General features: G+C 38.8%; 1 protein-coding gene across 1 annotated transcript in view; it reads left to right on the top strand.

Annotated features, from left to right (window-relative positions):
• The window catches only part of SLC25A12 (solute carrier family 25 member 12), an 81,908-nt gene that overhangs the window by 55,506 nt on the left and 9,639 nt on the right, over window positions 1-16,763 (top strand). Inside the window, exons 10-13 of the mRNA XM_024209945.1 lie at window positions 2,165-2,249; window positions 3,596-3,754; window positions 7,952-8,004; window positions 8,260-8,340. Of these exons, the coding sequence (XP_024065713.1) occupies window positions 2,165-2,249; window positions 3,596-3,754; window positions 7,952-8,004; window positions 8,260-8,340 (378 nt within the window). The remainder of the gene's footprint in view (window positions 1-2,164; window positions 2,250-3,595; window positions 3,755-7,951; window positions 8,005-8,259; window positions 8,341-16,763) is intronic.

The following is a 16,763-nucleotide window of genomic DNA, read 5'->3' as shown; positions in this document are numbered from 1 at the left end:
ATCTGATGTGACTTCAGAATATTCTCCATTCTTCTCTGTTAGGCTGTATTCCAGCAAGTCATTCTGGAAGAAAATATCTTGGGGAAGGAAATTCTTGATGGCCATGTATATTGTGGAAGGCCTGTGTAAAAGTTTCATTATATTTTAAAAGAAGTGAGCTGAACTTAATCTCATAGTTGCCAATCCTATATAGTACCATGTACTTCATGAGCAGCATGAAGCCCTACTAATTTAAGTGGAGCAGTTCAGCAGCGTGCCACACAATGCAGGATCAAGGACATTCAGTGGATGTCTGCTAAGATTTTAGAAGACGCTAACAAAGATCAGTGACATAAAATTTTGTGAGATAAAACTGCACCATCCCTCTGCTTGGCCTGATCAGGGCCCAGGAATGAGAAGGGCACTGCTGGGACTGTTTGCATGAGGGAGCTTTTAAATGTCCCATTGAAATACACACAGTAATATCCTCCAAAAATAAACAAATAAATAAATCTGCCCCATCAAAGTGCAAAAGAATTGTAGACCCCAAAATTATATAATCTCTGCAATTTTTGCTGTATTCTCCACACTTATTTAATAAAATAAAGTAAAGCAAAATATACCAATATATTATAACTTCAGGTTTGTACCTGTGCACAGAATATCGATACCAATAGGGCTGCTTAAATTAATTTGCTGCAGTGCCTGCTGCATGGCAATGGCTATTTCGCTCCCCAGTGCTGCAGCAAGCTCAGCACAACTCGTTTAAGCAACCTTAGTGATAGATCCTTTAAAATATACTCCTGTGGATGTAGGAACTGTATTTTCAGTAAAATGCCATATATCTTCTAATGAATATTTATGTGTTCATGATGTGTAGTCTAAGAGCAAAACCTTTCCGTAACATCCTGGGGCCTCTGCAAGATCTAAATATACTGTCAGGATTGTTGGGGTCATCTGCCATGGTGCAAATGGCTTTAAAAAAGTGGGGGGAATGGGGCAAGGAGATTTACTTATACACCTGTTGATATTTCCCCCCCTTGCTTGTACAACCACAGGATAAGCAAGAGGGGACTTTGATGACTAATTTTTATTGTAAGGCCTTGGAGGCAGGGTCTTGGTTTTTGTGTCTATACAGCACTGTGCATATTTCTGGCAAAGTAAAAATATCACCCTTACTATGCCAGACCAGATACTTCCCTGACTTGAACACAGTTAATTCCCAATAATTTTCATTTGATCTCAATTCACAATTTTGAATCATTCACATTTTTTGGAATGGGAGGAGGGACTAGTCTTGCTGCCATCTTCCTTTCCTTCTGTGTGCAATTCATCTTACACTCAATGAACAAACTTTCCTCTACCCCACTGATTTCTGTTTGGCCCAGTTTGCGTACTTTACAGAATGCCTCATCAGTGCAAGTTAGACTAGTTTGCTACTGGCACCTTTTTTCTAATTAGTTGACACCACTACATCAGTCTCTGTAGACTTTTTCCTTGCAGATATACATTTGTTTAAGTCTATCACTGAAAAATTCCAAGGACATGTACTGCTTTGTTACTCTAGCATACGTCAGTGAAATCTGAGGTTCATCATTATAACTTAAAACAAAAGTCAACCCTATATTTATAACTTATTAACCTTGCAGTGGTGTTATGAGGACTAGATAACTTTTTTCCTTGCTTTTGAGACTGTAAAGTGCTGTATGTGCTAAGTATGGATATCTAAGGCATATATATGGATAAAACATAGACTATATTGATGATGCTCTTGATCGTGTGAGGTGCTGAGCTCTGTCTCTGAGGTCCTCAAAGCTTATTGAAATCAGTGGGAGTAGAAGGTGCTCACCATCTCATAGGATCAAACCCTACAGAAGGGAAAAATCATAAATTAAAAGTATCTCTGTGTGCACCTTCTTTTTCACATAATCATTTTTAAAACTGTTTCTTTGGTCAGACAAGGAGTATAGGAGGTAGCAATATATGAGAGATTTATTTGAAAATGTGCTGTTTCTGTTATGCCAAAGGAGGATTATCCAGTCTTTTTTCCCTTGAACTAAAGCTGCTGTTCTGTCAAATTTTTTCTTTAATTTTACAAAAGCCAGTTCATAGGCTGCTTCAGTTTCTCACATGTTTTCCAAATTATGTCTCCCTCCTACTTCCCCCTCTCTCCCCCCACCCCCAGCAATCTTATGGCGGTATGGGCAGGCCTATCTGGCTCCAAGTAGCAGAGTCTGCTTACAGGTTCACTTTGGGCTCAGTTGCTGGAGGTGAGTGACATGTCTGTGTACTGTTTTCAAGGCTGGGTTAATGTAATATTATCTCACCAGACTAATGGAGATCATTTAAGGTGCAGTTCATTGTTTGAAAGGGTAAGAACTGGAGAGCTCTGTGAAGTGCTCTTTATTTTTTACCTATGATCAGAAGACTTGGCAGAACATTGCAGTGGCACCTCTGGCTCCAGACAGTCTTCAGGGCAAAACATTCATAATGACATAGGCTTTCTGGATGCAGTATTGCACCACCATTGATTATACTTGATGGGAGTGATACCAAAACATAAGAACAAAATTGAGAGGGAAAAAACTGAGGATTTTGCTGTCTGTCTACATAATTGTAAACAAACTTTTTTTTATTTTGTTAGCTTTTGTCAATTTTCCCCAATATAGTTTTTGAATATTTTAACATGCCTTTAAAAAAAAAAATCTATAATCTAATGGTGTCGCGGTTTTGTCCTTCATTTTTTGTAATAGCATTTGAAGGCTTTGTGTTTGTTAATTTCAGTGACTTTTTGCTTAAGACATATTGTACGTTAGGGGTGAAATTCAACCCCTTCTACTCCTACACAGCCTGAGTAAATGATCATTGTGCAGAGAACTACTCCAGGGTTGGGAGGGCCAGAATCCATCACACAACCTGCAGGAAGGGTTCAGAGAGCCACTGAACGTGTGCTTCCAGATACCCACCAGCCATGCAGCAGAACAGGTGAAGTTACACTGCATTCTGAGCCTTCTGCAGTCCTTACAACCTTTGGCAAATTTCAGACAAGGAGAACAGATTATTTTACTTATTCACTTTTCTATGGTTCTCATCACTGTAATATCTGAGCACCGCACAAATACAAATATTTATTCTTACAACATCCTTGTGAGGTTGGGAAGTATCCTCTCCATTTTACAGATGGGGAACTGAGGCATAGGGATTACACTCCTGATCCGGCAAAGACTGGCACATGCTTACTGTTACACAATGTGAGTAGTCTCATTAACTTCAGTTGATACTGTTCACAGTGCATACAGCCTTCTTATGTGGCATCTCCATAACTGGAGGATTGCAACCATAATAGCCTGTTCTGTACCATCCTCTGCTAATCTCTGTGTGGTTGAATAATTCTTTTGATCCACCAAGGATATGCCACATTGTCCATCCAAGATTTCTTTTTCTGCCTAGTGTTCTGCCATCAACTTTCCCTTGCAGTGCCCGTAAACGTGCATTACCCTCTGAACCTCATGTTTTGGGTCTTCGCTGTAGAAAACTAGTACTTTTTTTAACAGTCAAGTGCAATATACACACCTGTGATACTGTAGAAATAATATTTTGTAATTTTTGCTTATAGCTGTGGGTGCCACTGCTGTGTACCCCATAGACCTGGTGAAGACACGAATGCAGAATCAGCGCTCCTCTGGTTCAGTTGTGGGAGAATTGATGTATAAAAATAGCTATGACTGTTTTAAAAAAGTTTTGCGTTATGAAGGATTTTTTGGGCTTTACAGAGGTAAGTGAATAAATCAAAGGTATCTAGTGATTTTCTTCATCCAATGCATCAATAGCCAATCCCTTATGGAAACACCAAAAAAAACCCTTAATAATCAGAACAATTCTGCTTCTATTTCATGTAGTTGAACTGAGTTTATCTTCTCTTGATCAGTGTTGTTATAAACACTTGCTTGAAAAAACAGGATCTTCGTTCCTCTGGTGCTATTTACATTGCTTGAAGTCCTAATTTTCTGGGGCATTATGGGTGCAATGGACTTGATTGTTATCTTGCAAACAAAGGATTGTGACTGTAGGTGGGAGATAAACAGCAGGAGCAGATGAGTGTCTAAGGAGCAAAGATCCTATTTTAATGCAAATATTTGTTAGAGAAGGATGAGAAATACATAATAGATGACAGAAACAGAATAATTTGAAATGTAATGTCTGAACTAAGGGTCAAATCCTGCTCATCATACTCAAGCAAGTAGTCTCATGCTTTTAATGGTTCTGTTCACATGAATGATAAATGGGATTTGCTCCATGATTTGTAAATGTTTCCTTAGGAAAAACTAAACATCATTCGCTAGGTGAAACCTTCCTTGTTTTTTGTTGCTGTCTACTATTGTATTAGTTCTAAAATATGAATAATATGTCTCATATTTTGTAAATTTGATTATCAGTATAGTACTGATTCTAAAGTCTAGGTTGAGAAATTAAAACTGCTTTTTATCAATCAGGTGCTTCCATGTACTCAAATATAGGTGCTCCATCTTCTGTTTTTAGCTCAGGCATATTCCAAACGACTGTTACTATTTCGAGTCATATGGTTGAGGCCCTTCTAACTGGTCATCTGAAATCTTTGCATTTTAACCAACCCCTGTATTCTTATTTACCATTTGGTGTAACTTAATTGTGTTCACAAAAACTTTCTCCAACTGCCATAGGAGTACTTCTTAAGTTGGTTCTTTTCCTTGGGGTGGAGTTCCTCACCTCCTTGATGCTCCCTGTCTGGGTAGTCTGCATTGTGCTGTGTCCATGGAGGCATTGATAATCTTCCAATTTATTTAAGGAATAACCCCTGAGCAGTTTTTATACTAGGGAATCCAGTTAAAACTAGACTGCTCTGATTAAAGAGGTTTTAATAATCTCATTATTTGTGGTACGTAGTTAATGTACAACTTTTACGTTGTCTTTCTGGGGGCTTGCAATGAAAGTGAACACAAAGGTAGGGATATATTAGGGATGACATAATTAGTGTAGCACAGCTTTTGTTATGGCTCTTGCTAGTAATTTATCTTACTGGTAAATAGATTTGCTGTCCATTGTCGCTAATTGTTTCACAAGAACAATTTTACCCCTTAATTCATAATTTCAAATTTCACCTGAAACCCCATCATTTCTCTTCCTTTTCTAGTGTATTGACAGTATCCTCCTTTCCTTTTTCTTAGTCAATAGCTTTGCATTGGAGCTTCTGGGTTTGATGTTCTCTGACTTTCGATTGTTGCTAACAGTACCATTGTTGCCTCTTTTTGTAACCTTTGACAAGCACTTTGAAATCAAAGACTATACATGGATGAAACATAATGTTTTACATTTTTAAAGTATTGCTTAAAATAAACAGGGACCAAAATATTTTTAGATCTTTTCTATACTTGTTCTTTTATGTAGATTGTATGGTCATTTATAGTATTTTTGTGTCCCTGAAAAACTTAAATCTGTGGAGACTCTGATACTGAGTTCATAGCGCAAGATTGTTTCCACAACCATGCCAGACTGTCATAATTCCAATTATATAGAAGTACAGAAACATTTATATTGCATTCACAGAAGAGATGCCCAGTGTATCTGTAGGTGGATTCTTATATGCATAAATGTGTTAATTTTAATTGTATTCAGACAGAACAGGACAGTGCAGACGTGATGTGAGTTTTTACTACATAAATTACATAGAAATAAAGTGATCCCTTACAGGTATGCTTTATTTTTTATTAATATCTGTCATAAGGCTACTGGATTCTGCCACCCAACTCCAGAATTAACTCTGAAATGTTTTCTAAATTCCTCTTGCTAGAACTCACTGAATCTCAGGCTCTCCGAAATATAGATTTATGGAGCGTGTGTATGCATGTATTTAACAGCACATAAAAGGCAGTGGGAGGTGTGTCTTGCGGTGTTTTGTCTAGTAGTTTTTTGTTGTTGTTTTTTTTTTTAAACTGTGGGCACTGCAGAGCTGGATTTTCTTTTCACAGTGGATCAGAGACTCAAGCTGGGAGGGCAGTGTTTCTTTTTGTCATTGTCAACCTTTCTTTGTATGTAATAAGTACCTTTCCTCAGTGTAGTAAGCCTGTAAATCACACAGAAAGTACTGGGTTGGAAGAAAACAAGACATTGCATATATTATTTCCTGATCCTTCTGTATAGGTGCATGTTTTCTGTGGGTTGGCTTAGAGGAAGGTACTATGTAAATTAAATGGGCTGAGTGTGGTGGGTCTTTATACCTCCTTTATTATTTAAATAGCATATTTTCATAGATTTTTTTTTTCTGCCTTATCCTTGCAAGACAGTAGGAAACCTGTGGTTGTATTGTTTATTGAAGTTGTCTGATATCACCTATAATATTCGTTAAAGCTACAGTGATATCATCAAAGGGACAAATCAATATTTTATTAACAATTTGTAACCTTTTATTTCTGTAAATTTTGTAACACATATACTATACTGACATGATTATGCAGAAGATTTAGATTAAAAAGTAACAGGTGCTGATCTAATCATGGATGTTAGGAAGTTAAGACTGCCATCTACTGATTTATTCTTTTAAATCAGTCTGCTCCTAGAAAGGTGTATGAGCAGGTCATGCTTTTGTCATTGATTCGGTTTGACTGACAGTAGTATATATATGCAAGAATATTTGCAGGCTGTCTACAAGCACAAAAAAAAAGTCTCTCTCATCAGCCTCTTCAAAGTAGGTTTTAGGGATCCATCAACACACACACTTGACAGGATAGAAAACATTTATTAGTAACAATTTTTAAAGTGCATACTACCATGTTGTACTGAAAGAATGGAAATCCTTTAAATCCTTAGATAAGCTGTAGCCTCTAGAAAATTGAGCCCTGTGATTCCATATAGAAGTTAATTGTTAATTTGTCTTAGGCAGCTGCTGCATGCCAAAATGCAGCCTGTAAACAAAGAACATCTTTAATGGTTTAAAAGTTAAAGTACTGCATGTGCCACCTCATGTGGTGCTTGTAGAGAAACTAGTGAATTTGTATTGAATGTTACTTACAACTAACTTTTTTCCCTAATGCTGATCCTCTATATCCATTCTAACTATGTAAGTAAGTAATAGGAAAAAAAAAAAACCCATACATTTTTGAGTAGTACATTGTCATTTGGGCAAAGGAAAGTTATGTGGTGTTTTGTGTTTTATTAAACAAGTCACCTAAGCAATGGCAACACTTGGCAGTGTGTAACAATGCTTTGCTTAGATGTCTACTAACGTCTTTTATTTCAGAGACAAGGTGGGTGAGGTAGTATCTCTTTATTGAAGCAAATTTGGTTGGTGCAAGAGACAAGCTTTCAAGCTTACGCATTTTATTTATTTTATGTTGGGAATTTTGACATTTAAAAGATTGTTACCAAACTCGCTTTAGTTATCAAATAGCATGATTATGTGTTTAATGTGAATAAATTAAATCAGATAGAGAACATCCTTCATCAAAAGTACAAGATAAACTTTTGTAGAGGAGAGATCCAAGCTCAGTCTGCTTTCAGTGTACTGCAAGGATGAAAATATTGGACAGTCATTCTACAGCCTCACTCTGTCTCAGAGTAAATCATTCATCTGTATACTTCATGGGAGAGTGGTGTTGAGTAAGGAGGCTAAAAATACTCATGAAAATGCTGAATGATCCATTGTGTGAACAAATATTCCAAGTCCCTCCCCTTTTTTACCACTATTTCTGGTTTCACTTGATTATGGAAGGGGGATCCAATTATCCTTTATATTGCCAATTTCAGCAGAAGTATTAAGATATTCAGTTGCATAAGTGCACATTCAGCAGCCAATGCTACAGCCAGCTCTACATGCAGAACTGGCATTGAGTTCAAAGGAAGTTCCACCTGTGGAGAGGCAACATTGTTGGACTCTTATAAAAGTAATATTTTCTTTGACAGAAAAAATGCTTTCTAACGATTTTCTCTATTTCTATAGGCTTGTTACCACAGCTTATAGGTGTTGCTCCAGAAAAGGCCATTAAGCTCACAGTAAGTTTCTCCATTTCTAAATTAATTCTGTCTCTTACTAATTTTTGTCTGATTTGTAGTAATAAAAGACAGGTCTGTTTTCCTGGCATTCCCATGATTGTAGAAGCAGCTGGGCTTTGTTTCCTTTAAATGCATGAATGATGAACACTTACTAGTGTTCCATTAAGTTTGGTTACAGGTGTAATGGGTATTGATCAGAAAAAAATGTTCAAGTAGAAAACTGTTTGTAATATATAAATTGTATATTTTTATTAGGTTAATGATTTTGTCAGAGACAAGTTCACTCAGAGAGATGGTTCCATTCCAGTATTTGCAGAGATCCTTGCTGGAAGTTGTGTAAGTATCAGTCCTGTGCCGTTCATACCTATTTAAAAAAAAAAAAGAGAGAGAGAATTCCCACCCTTGCACTGCCCAGTCAGAATAACAGATAAAGTATAATGTATATTCCATGACATCAGGCAATACCATCCTCTTCCACACAGAAAAGTTACTGAAACTCTGTGGTTCTCCATGTGGCATGCCCAAGGCATTATCTGCTTGTTTCAGTGCTGTGAGAAAGGGGGCAGGAAATATAGAATGATCCAGTTCCCTAAGATCTATCACACACCCTCCTCCAGTCTCATGAATCGTGGACAGCAGCATGGAATTATTGCCCCTCTGTATTGCTCCTTGCTTCCTTCCACCCTCTCAGTGTAGCTAACATATGAGATGTGCTGGCATTGCTGATCCAGCCAAAGCTGCTTGTTACCTCCACCCCTCTTCATTGTTACCTTCAGCTGCAGAGATAAAGTGAATACTGCTGTCAGCAACACTGATGCTGTGTGAATCTTAGACTCTAAAATTTGCCATGGAAGCCTGCTTTGTGGAGTGGCTGCTTATTACTGCTCCTATCTTTGACTGACCATACTTACCCAGCTCAGTCAGACTGAGTCCCAGGATGTGGTGTACATAGGAGGGGCTTCCATAGTTTCAAAGAGCGGGTGCTCCTCTTCCCTTTCCATAGTTATTGGCACATTTGGATGGTATTTATACTTTGCGTGAATGGGACGAGATGGCTCACTGTCAATAGTCATTGAGAATACAGTAGAGGGATCATCATCAACTTCCTTTGGTCCTCCCAGAAAAAGTCCCATAGAAGCGGGTTTAAAAACTGACTTGGATAGCCCAGTTCCTGCTGTAAATCTCAAAAGTGAATTAAACCTACGTCTTCACTTGGTATCTTCCATTTAAAAATGACAACAACAATTCTTAATAGATTGGTTACATAAATGTAAGGAGATTGAATAACAGTATATATTGGCTTTGAGCTAACAGATCTGAGGGAGTTGTTTGTTTAAATTCCTTTATACAAAATTTTGGAGTTATTTTACTCCAACGTTTAACTAAAAGCAGCATGTAAATATACAAATGGAATTTACACTGGAAATGAAGTCTATAATTTGGTAGTTCTTTAAGCAATCTGTACTTGGTTTGCATTTTTAATGACAACAGACTTTGGTGTTTGTAACTTGGCTAATTTCATTTGTGGGATTTCCCAACATTTGGTAACAGTATAGAATGTTTAAAGCTGGTTAGGGATCCTTTGTAGCAGAAAACCCTAATAACTTCCAGCTGGATAGGCTGGCAAGCTGGAATAAAACCTCCTCAGCTTGCCACAAAACCTGGGGCAATAAGGTGGTTGACCTCTGCAAGATTTAAATTCAAAGAAGAAGCCCTGAAGGTAGGCTACTTATAGTTCTCCCTGATTAGATTTGGCAGTATGGTACATACCTGAGTCTTCACCTGTCAGTGTACAAAGTTTACTTTCACGGAAATAGGGAAAAGAAGTTGTGATATGTAGCTAGCAAATATCAACCACAAACGCTAACCTTCTTCTCGAAGGCTCAGTCGTACAAACAGTATTTGTGGACTGTGTAATTCATTAGGAGTTTTTCTCTCCTGTGATGTGTTAAGTTAAAAATATTTGCAAAGTATTTGTAATTTCCATCTGGCTTCGAATTCTGATAATCAGATTTACTATGTTTAAATCCTTTTGTACCAAAATGTTTCATACATAGTAAAAACTGAATTAAAGGCCATATCTATTTCTGATAAGTAGTCCCCTATCTGAAGGATCTTCTTTATCATATTTTAAGAGAACATGTGAAAATTTGAGAGAATGTTTGATTTTCATATAAGGGTTCAAAAATTCAGATGCTCCTCTGAAACTGAGGACTCCCCACATTGCTATCCAAACACAACCCTCTCCTCCAACTGGCTGTCTTCTCAGGAATTATTTTCTTGGGGGATGGGCTATTGGCCTACTACTTCTCTCTGGAGTATTATGGTGTGTCTAGTAGTCCTGTTGCTCCCTTTTTGGCATCTTTAGGGGAAGATGGCACCTGTTCTGCCCCTCCAGTCATTTTTAGGAGGTGCAGACAGCAGGCCACTTGCCCTCACTTCAGCTACTTCAGAGACCACATTCTCTTCCTTGTAGCCCCCATAGGTCACATGATAGCTTACAAATGGGTGACTGCTCTGTCTGCACTGTTGCTTCACGCCATTTCAGCTTCTTTTATTCTTTTCACGAATACTAGTGTTGAATCCAGGACACACTGCTGGCAACTCATTAAAACCTAAAGTAGAAAACTGACAGGATTAGGTGGTTGAAACAATGCCAGTTGATTGTCAGTGCTTCCCTCTACATGTGCAGTACCTTTTCCATATGGATCCTGTTCCAAGCAAGGTAGGGCAGGAGAATTCAAAGTGAGGATATTCAATAGTTGTGCTGGCTGAAAATCGAACACTGCTGCAGATCCTTCATGAATCCTATCCTGAACCTTGGCTCCCCACCCTCAATGTGGGTCAGCTTCTGTGAATGTCATGTGCTTCGGAGTACAGAGTGAAGAAGTTCTTCTCACTTCTGATGTCTACAAATATATCAGTTTACTGCAGAGTATTATCAAATGTGTCCCTGCCCAGCTGTTATGGTCAGCTGGTACAGGTCTGCCTTCAGTACCTAGGCTCAGTGAGGGCCAGGACATGGCAGGGTTTTCTCAGGACTGGCGTGAACTCCTTTACTGAGGTGTCACAGTCCCTCATTGTCTGTGTTTAGGACACATTGCAAGTCCCACCTGGCTCTTTGGCCTACTCTTATTAGTGGGGCTGTTGGATTCTTCCTCATGCCAAACTTATTTGTGATTTCAGGCTGTGTATTTGGGATAGTGGGTTATTTTTAAGTATTGTAATTTGTTTTTTATTGTATGACTCTTGAACACTTTGCTGATAGTTGCTTTATAAAAGATTAAATACATAAAAATTAATTTCTGGAGACCTATTTTTAAACCATTTTGTATGTTTTTAACTAAAAAACAAATATGATATTGTCTAGTCTTGAAACACTTCTTGGATTTTATTTCAAAAAAAGAATTTATTACATTTTCATGTTTTTTGTGTGCATTTCCTTCCAGCTTGTCAAGCTAAGCATTTGTCAAATATTTTTTTTAAAAACTAAAGAAGTTATAAAATGTTTAAACAATTGTTTTTAATTATCAAAGAGGAAAAAAGCAGGAAGTATAGAATTAGAGATGATAGTTTACTTTTACTTGTGCTGTTGTACATTTTTTACGTCTTTGCCTGTTGGAAGTACAAGGAGAGTTAAGGGCAGAGTCAGCTACGATTTGAAATTGCTTTGATTTCTGTTACAATCTTAAAAATACGTATTTAAATGTAGAGGGGGTGTATTATTTAGCAATATTGTAGTAGGCTTACTGTAGGTGTATGAACAATGAAAGCCCTGACTTGGGAGTGGAGTGCTTTAAATCAGGTTACTGTTCTTTAAATCAGACTACTTCATAAACATCAAAGAACATATTCTTCTTTTAGTTGGTTGAGTGGGGAAATAGTTTTGGTCCAGGATGTGGCAGTTCCAAGTAGGAAGTAAACAAGGGCTTGGAGCAGACATCTCCCCCTTTGTAGCATATGCCTCTGGGGTGGAATTGGAAAGGGCAAGAGGTCTCATGTTGTAGGGTCATTTGTGTATTTCCTTCAGGCTTTGGCATGTCATGAGGTGTTTGCTGTGGGATCTCAAACTACATCTTTTCTCTCATAACCTTTGCTGTCAATTGTAGTTCCTTCATTTGCTCCTTGTGGAGTTTTTATTTTATTTGACATTAAGGTTAAATAGAAGCTTTTATTATTGTTATTTCTGATGTGTATGAATAACCTCCATTCAGAAATAAATTTGTCAACTTTTTTTTAACGTGTCTATTGTAATTTAGGTGCAAAAGGACAATTTTATATTAAAAATAAACCAATTTTAATATTAGTACTTGAATTTCCTTTGAGGTGTGTGTGTGTATACACACACGCACACACTGTGTCACACATACAAATAAATAAATAAATAGAAATAGAACTATTTGAAAAAGGAAAAAAGAAGTATGAATATTTGCACAACCAATTTGTAAACAAATACTGAGGATTTACAAGCAGTGCCTGCACTACACCAATTTCTTTCCATTAACACTTCCTTTCTATCTTTCTGCCTCTGCATTATCTTCCGTGCTGTTCCCTATGTCTCATATTACCTCCCTGATCCTATCCAATTTAGTCTCCCCTCTTCCTTATTCCTCAAAATCCTCTTCTTTTCACAATCTTTAAAACAAACAATACATTGATAAAAATAATTTAAAAAATTACAATTCATACACTGCCAAAATGTTAACTTGTGCTTCCCCTGTTTTCTGTAAATGTCCTCTGTCTTGCCTTCCCTCCTTCTTTTGTCATACTCATAAATGATATGTTCAAGGAACCAATCCAGCAAACCCCTGCTCATGCAAATAGTCCCATTGAATTCAGTGCAACTACTCACATGAGTAAAGTTACTTATGTACCGAAGTGTTTGCAGTATCAGGCCTTAGATTGTAAGAATATTTTGGGAAAGTGGGGGGTATGTCTACACTGTAGTAAGAGGTGTGATTGCAGCACAAGCTGGCAAATGTGCGCTAGCTATAATTTAGCTATCACTGCTAAAAACAGCAGTGAAGAAAAGATGGCACAGACTGACAATGTGAGTATGTATCCAGGGTCACCAGCATGCTTGTACAGCTCATGCTGAAGCCCGTGCCACTGTATCTTTGTGGCTTTTTTTAGCCATTCTAAGTAGTTTTAAGCTAGCATGCAATGCAGACATACCCTTACAGACCTGCAGAGGTCCAGGCACACCTATAACACTGGATGAAAAATAAAGTTGTGCTGAGAAATCATTGTTTGGGCAAGAGAATTTATTCTTAAAAAGCAGCATTTAAAATGGGTTTTACTTATGGTTGTAGTTATTATATTATATTTTTTTAAAATATTGTGAAACTTCCCAAGTCACCTTTGTGACAAGTGTGCCTGTTATTGGATTCCGTCAATATCTCGAATATTGTGTGTGCCAAATGTTAATGAGGTTAGTACGATTCATGCACTTTTCAAAATACTGCTTTAATGATGACACATAAGCCTGCGCATGTTAGGGCTCCCCTCGTAGATGTGTGTTATGCAGCTATCTGTGTATCAAAACACACATTTTTAATAGAAAATGGTTAAAGAGTTTTGTGTGAATTAGAGTCCTATTTGTGCAACTCTGCCCCTTCAGAAGCAGGCTTTTGTTGGGATTTAACAGAGACCCAGCCACTTGTGCAGATAGAAAGAGAATGTTAATTACAGGAAGATTGGATTTTTTGTAGAAAATAGAAATGTTTATGAATTGGTCTGTTTGTGTTTCTGTGTTGGGTGTTAGGCAATGAGGGACAGTTATTTTGCCTGCCCTGCAGGATATTCTAATTTATAGCTGATTAAAAATAAAAAACAGAATTTCACATATGTAAACACAGTATGCACATTTAATGAGCAGTTAACAAATTATTGTCTAGCAGAACTGAATTTCTGGTTTCAGCATCTAAATTTGTGGTTTCTTTGAGGATTGTTTTTGTGGTACTTTATATTGCATTATAACGCGAGCATTCTGCCTAAGATTGCTACCACAATTATTGAAATAAATGAATGTAGGAAAATCATAAAGTTTTCAAATTGGTTGGTTTAATACAACATGAAGAAAAATGAATTAGGTTATCATTTAACAGAATTTGCCAGCTGGCAATTTTATAAAATTTGTTTAGATTGAAACTTTGAAATGTTTTTCCTGCAGGGCATCATCCATTGTTTTGTTGTGTTGTTTTAAGTGTGTGTGAGGGGGAGGGAGACTGGAAGGAAGTCTGAAAAATGGCATTGGACACTAGTGGCATTATTGCACTGAGACAACTTATTGTATATAGTTCATCACAGAGGAGCTGGGGTCAAATTGAGCTGGCCTGTGGGGGCTCAGCAAGTTGTCACTTTCCCTGATGGTTGCATCGAGTGTTCCAGAAAAAGAAAAATTGAAAACCTAACTCCTCTATTTGAGAGAGAGCCTTCAAAAAGTTATCCAGAAGTAAATCAATATGATGATGACAAACGGGAAACTATGCCATTAAGATAAATGTGAACTGCCCTTATTTGGGTTCAGGGGTGTTGACCCAAAGCATAACGACCATTTAATTGTCAGGGTTGTCATTCTCCTTTATTGCGAACTTTGATCAGTAGTGAAATAATTTACAGTCTGTGCAGTCTACAGTTGTGATCAGTAGAGGAGTTGATGTTTGATTCCCTCTCTAAATAACAGAAGGGGTGAGTGCAGAAGTGAAAGTAAGCCGGTCCGGTCCAGCACGGCATACCGGCAAGAGCCAGTACGCTGTGCCGGACCGCAGCGGCTTCCGTGGCGGAGATTTAAAGGGCTCTGGGCTCCCCAGTAGGGAGCCCAGAGCCCTTTAAATCCCACCCGCAGCTCCAGCAGCCAGGCTGGGGCCGGGATTTAAAGGGCTCAGAGCTCTCGCAGCTGCGGGGAGCCCAGAGCCCTTTAAATCCCCCCCGCAGCTCTGGCAGCCGGGCTGGGGCCTTTAAATCTTGAGAGGCCCCGCCTCTTCCGGTTGAGGCCATGCCCCCCTCAGGACTCCGGCAGTACCGGTAAGTCCTGTAAGTTACTTTCACCCCTGGGTGAGTGATAAATTAAGGGTCCTGGGGCTCTGCAGTGTCATCCTGCCTCTGGTTTGAAGTAGCCCATATTTGCCAACTTTCACACCATGTTGCATGGCCCTTTAATTACACCTGCCTTTGAAGAGAGCTAGGGAGATAGATGTATAGGCCAATATATATGGGCGTGTCTAGTGCTTAATTTGTAAAGAAATGATCCTGGGGCTTAAATAGAGGATGTCGCACAGAGGACGCCATTTTGCAGAGTGTGCTGCTCCCTCGGCTGGTCTGACCTTGCACACACAGTGTGTGCGAGGTCATGCTGCGCAGAAGATGACATTTTGTAGAGTATGCTGCTCCACCCCTGCCAGCATGACTACACATGACAGAAAAGGCTGAGCCCTGGCAAACACCAACACAGATTTCAACTCTGGGTGTATCGGGATTTGGTTATGAGCTACTGTTTGTCAGGAGGGGAGAGTTGGTTGAACGGCATATTTAGCTTAGTAATTTTAAATCATTAGTAGGTACTCAAAGCCTGTGTTTGGGTGCTTTGTAGGAAATAGGATAGCTGTCCGAAGAAGCAAATTCCTGCATATTTCCACTGTGCTCACAAAGTGTGAGTTGAATTCCTGGATGATAAAAAAGGAAGCTGTTCAGGGCAGTCTCCCTTTCCTTAGGTGAAGTTTTTGATAGGTTGGGGTGAAGGTAAAAGGGCTATGAGGAAGGGATTCAGAGTTTTTAAAATGAGAGGAAAATACTAATTAATGTAAGGCTGGGCTTGTTCAGTGACACATGTTTTAAATAAAATTTGTAAATGGTTTTAATAAAAAAAATTAAAGAGGGGGAGAGGAGAGAAAGGAACATTGGGGTAGGCAGTAAAGACAAATTATCCGTTTTGTGATGGACCATGCACTTTGCCAGAAGTGAAGGGTGGTACCTACAGCATACCAAAGAGAAGTCTAAACATGTCACTTTCAAGTACATTTACATGCTTCTGGAATAAACTGTCATGTTGAATCTCTCTGTAAAATTTGAGATGCAGCTCTGTGAAAGTCTTAGGCTAAAATACAGAATCTGTAGAACAGCTCATGCAGCAAGAGTGGATGGGAGAAACGAGCAAGCTATGGTGCTTCTGCTTTGCTAATAATGTAAAAACAATTTGCCAGCTATTAAATCTGTGTCATGCTCAGGTCAGAGAAATGGATGCAAGTCTGTATCTACAAAAAGAACAGGAGTACTTGGGGCACCTTAGAGACTAACAAATTTATTTGAGCATAAGCTTTCATGGGCTACAGCCCACTTCTTCGGATTCTTCTGGAACTCCTTACCTGAGGAGGTTGTGAAGGCTAGGACTATAACAGAGTTTAAAAGAGAACTGGATAAATTCATGGTGGTTAAGCCCATTAATGGCTATTAGTCAGGATGGGTAAGGAATGGTGTCCCTAGCCTCTGTCTGTCAGAGGGTGGAGATGGATGGCAGGAGAGAGATCACTTGATCATTGCCTGTTAGGTTCACTCCCTCTGGGGCACCTGGCATTGGCCACTGTCGGTAGACAGGATACTGGGCTAGATGGACCTTTGGTCTGACCTGATACGGCCTTTCTTATGTTCTTATGCATAGAATGGAACCAGGGCCGGCACCAGGCACCCAAGCACATGCTTGGGGCGGCACCTGGTAAGGGGTGGCGGGGGGAGCGCGGCGCGGTATTCCGCCGGGGGGGGGG

The sequence above is a fragment of the Terrapene carolina genome, unplaced genomic scaffold, assembly GCF_002925995.2.
Source record: "Terrapene carolina triunguis isolate 2854851 unplaced genomic scaffold, T_m_triunguis-2.0 Scaffold62, whole genome shotgun sequence".
Taxonomy (NCBI): Eukaryota; Metazoa; Chordata; order Testudines; family Emydidae; genus Terrapene; species Terrapene triunguis.
The sequence above is the reverse complement of the archived record's forward strand: the minus strand, read 5'-3'. Positions and strand labels throughout refer to the sequence as shown.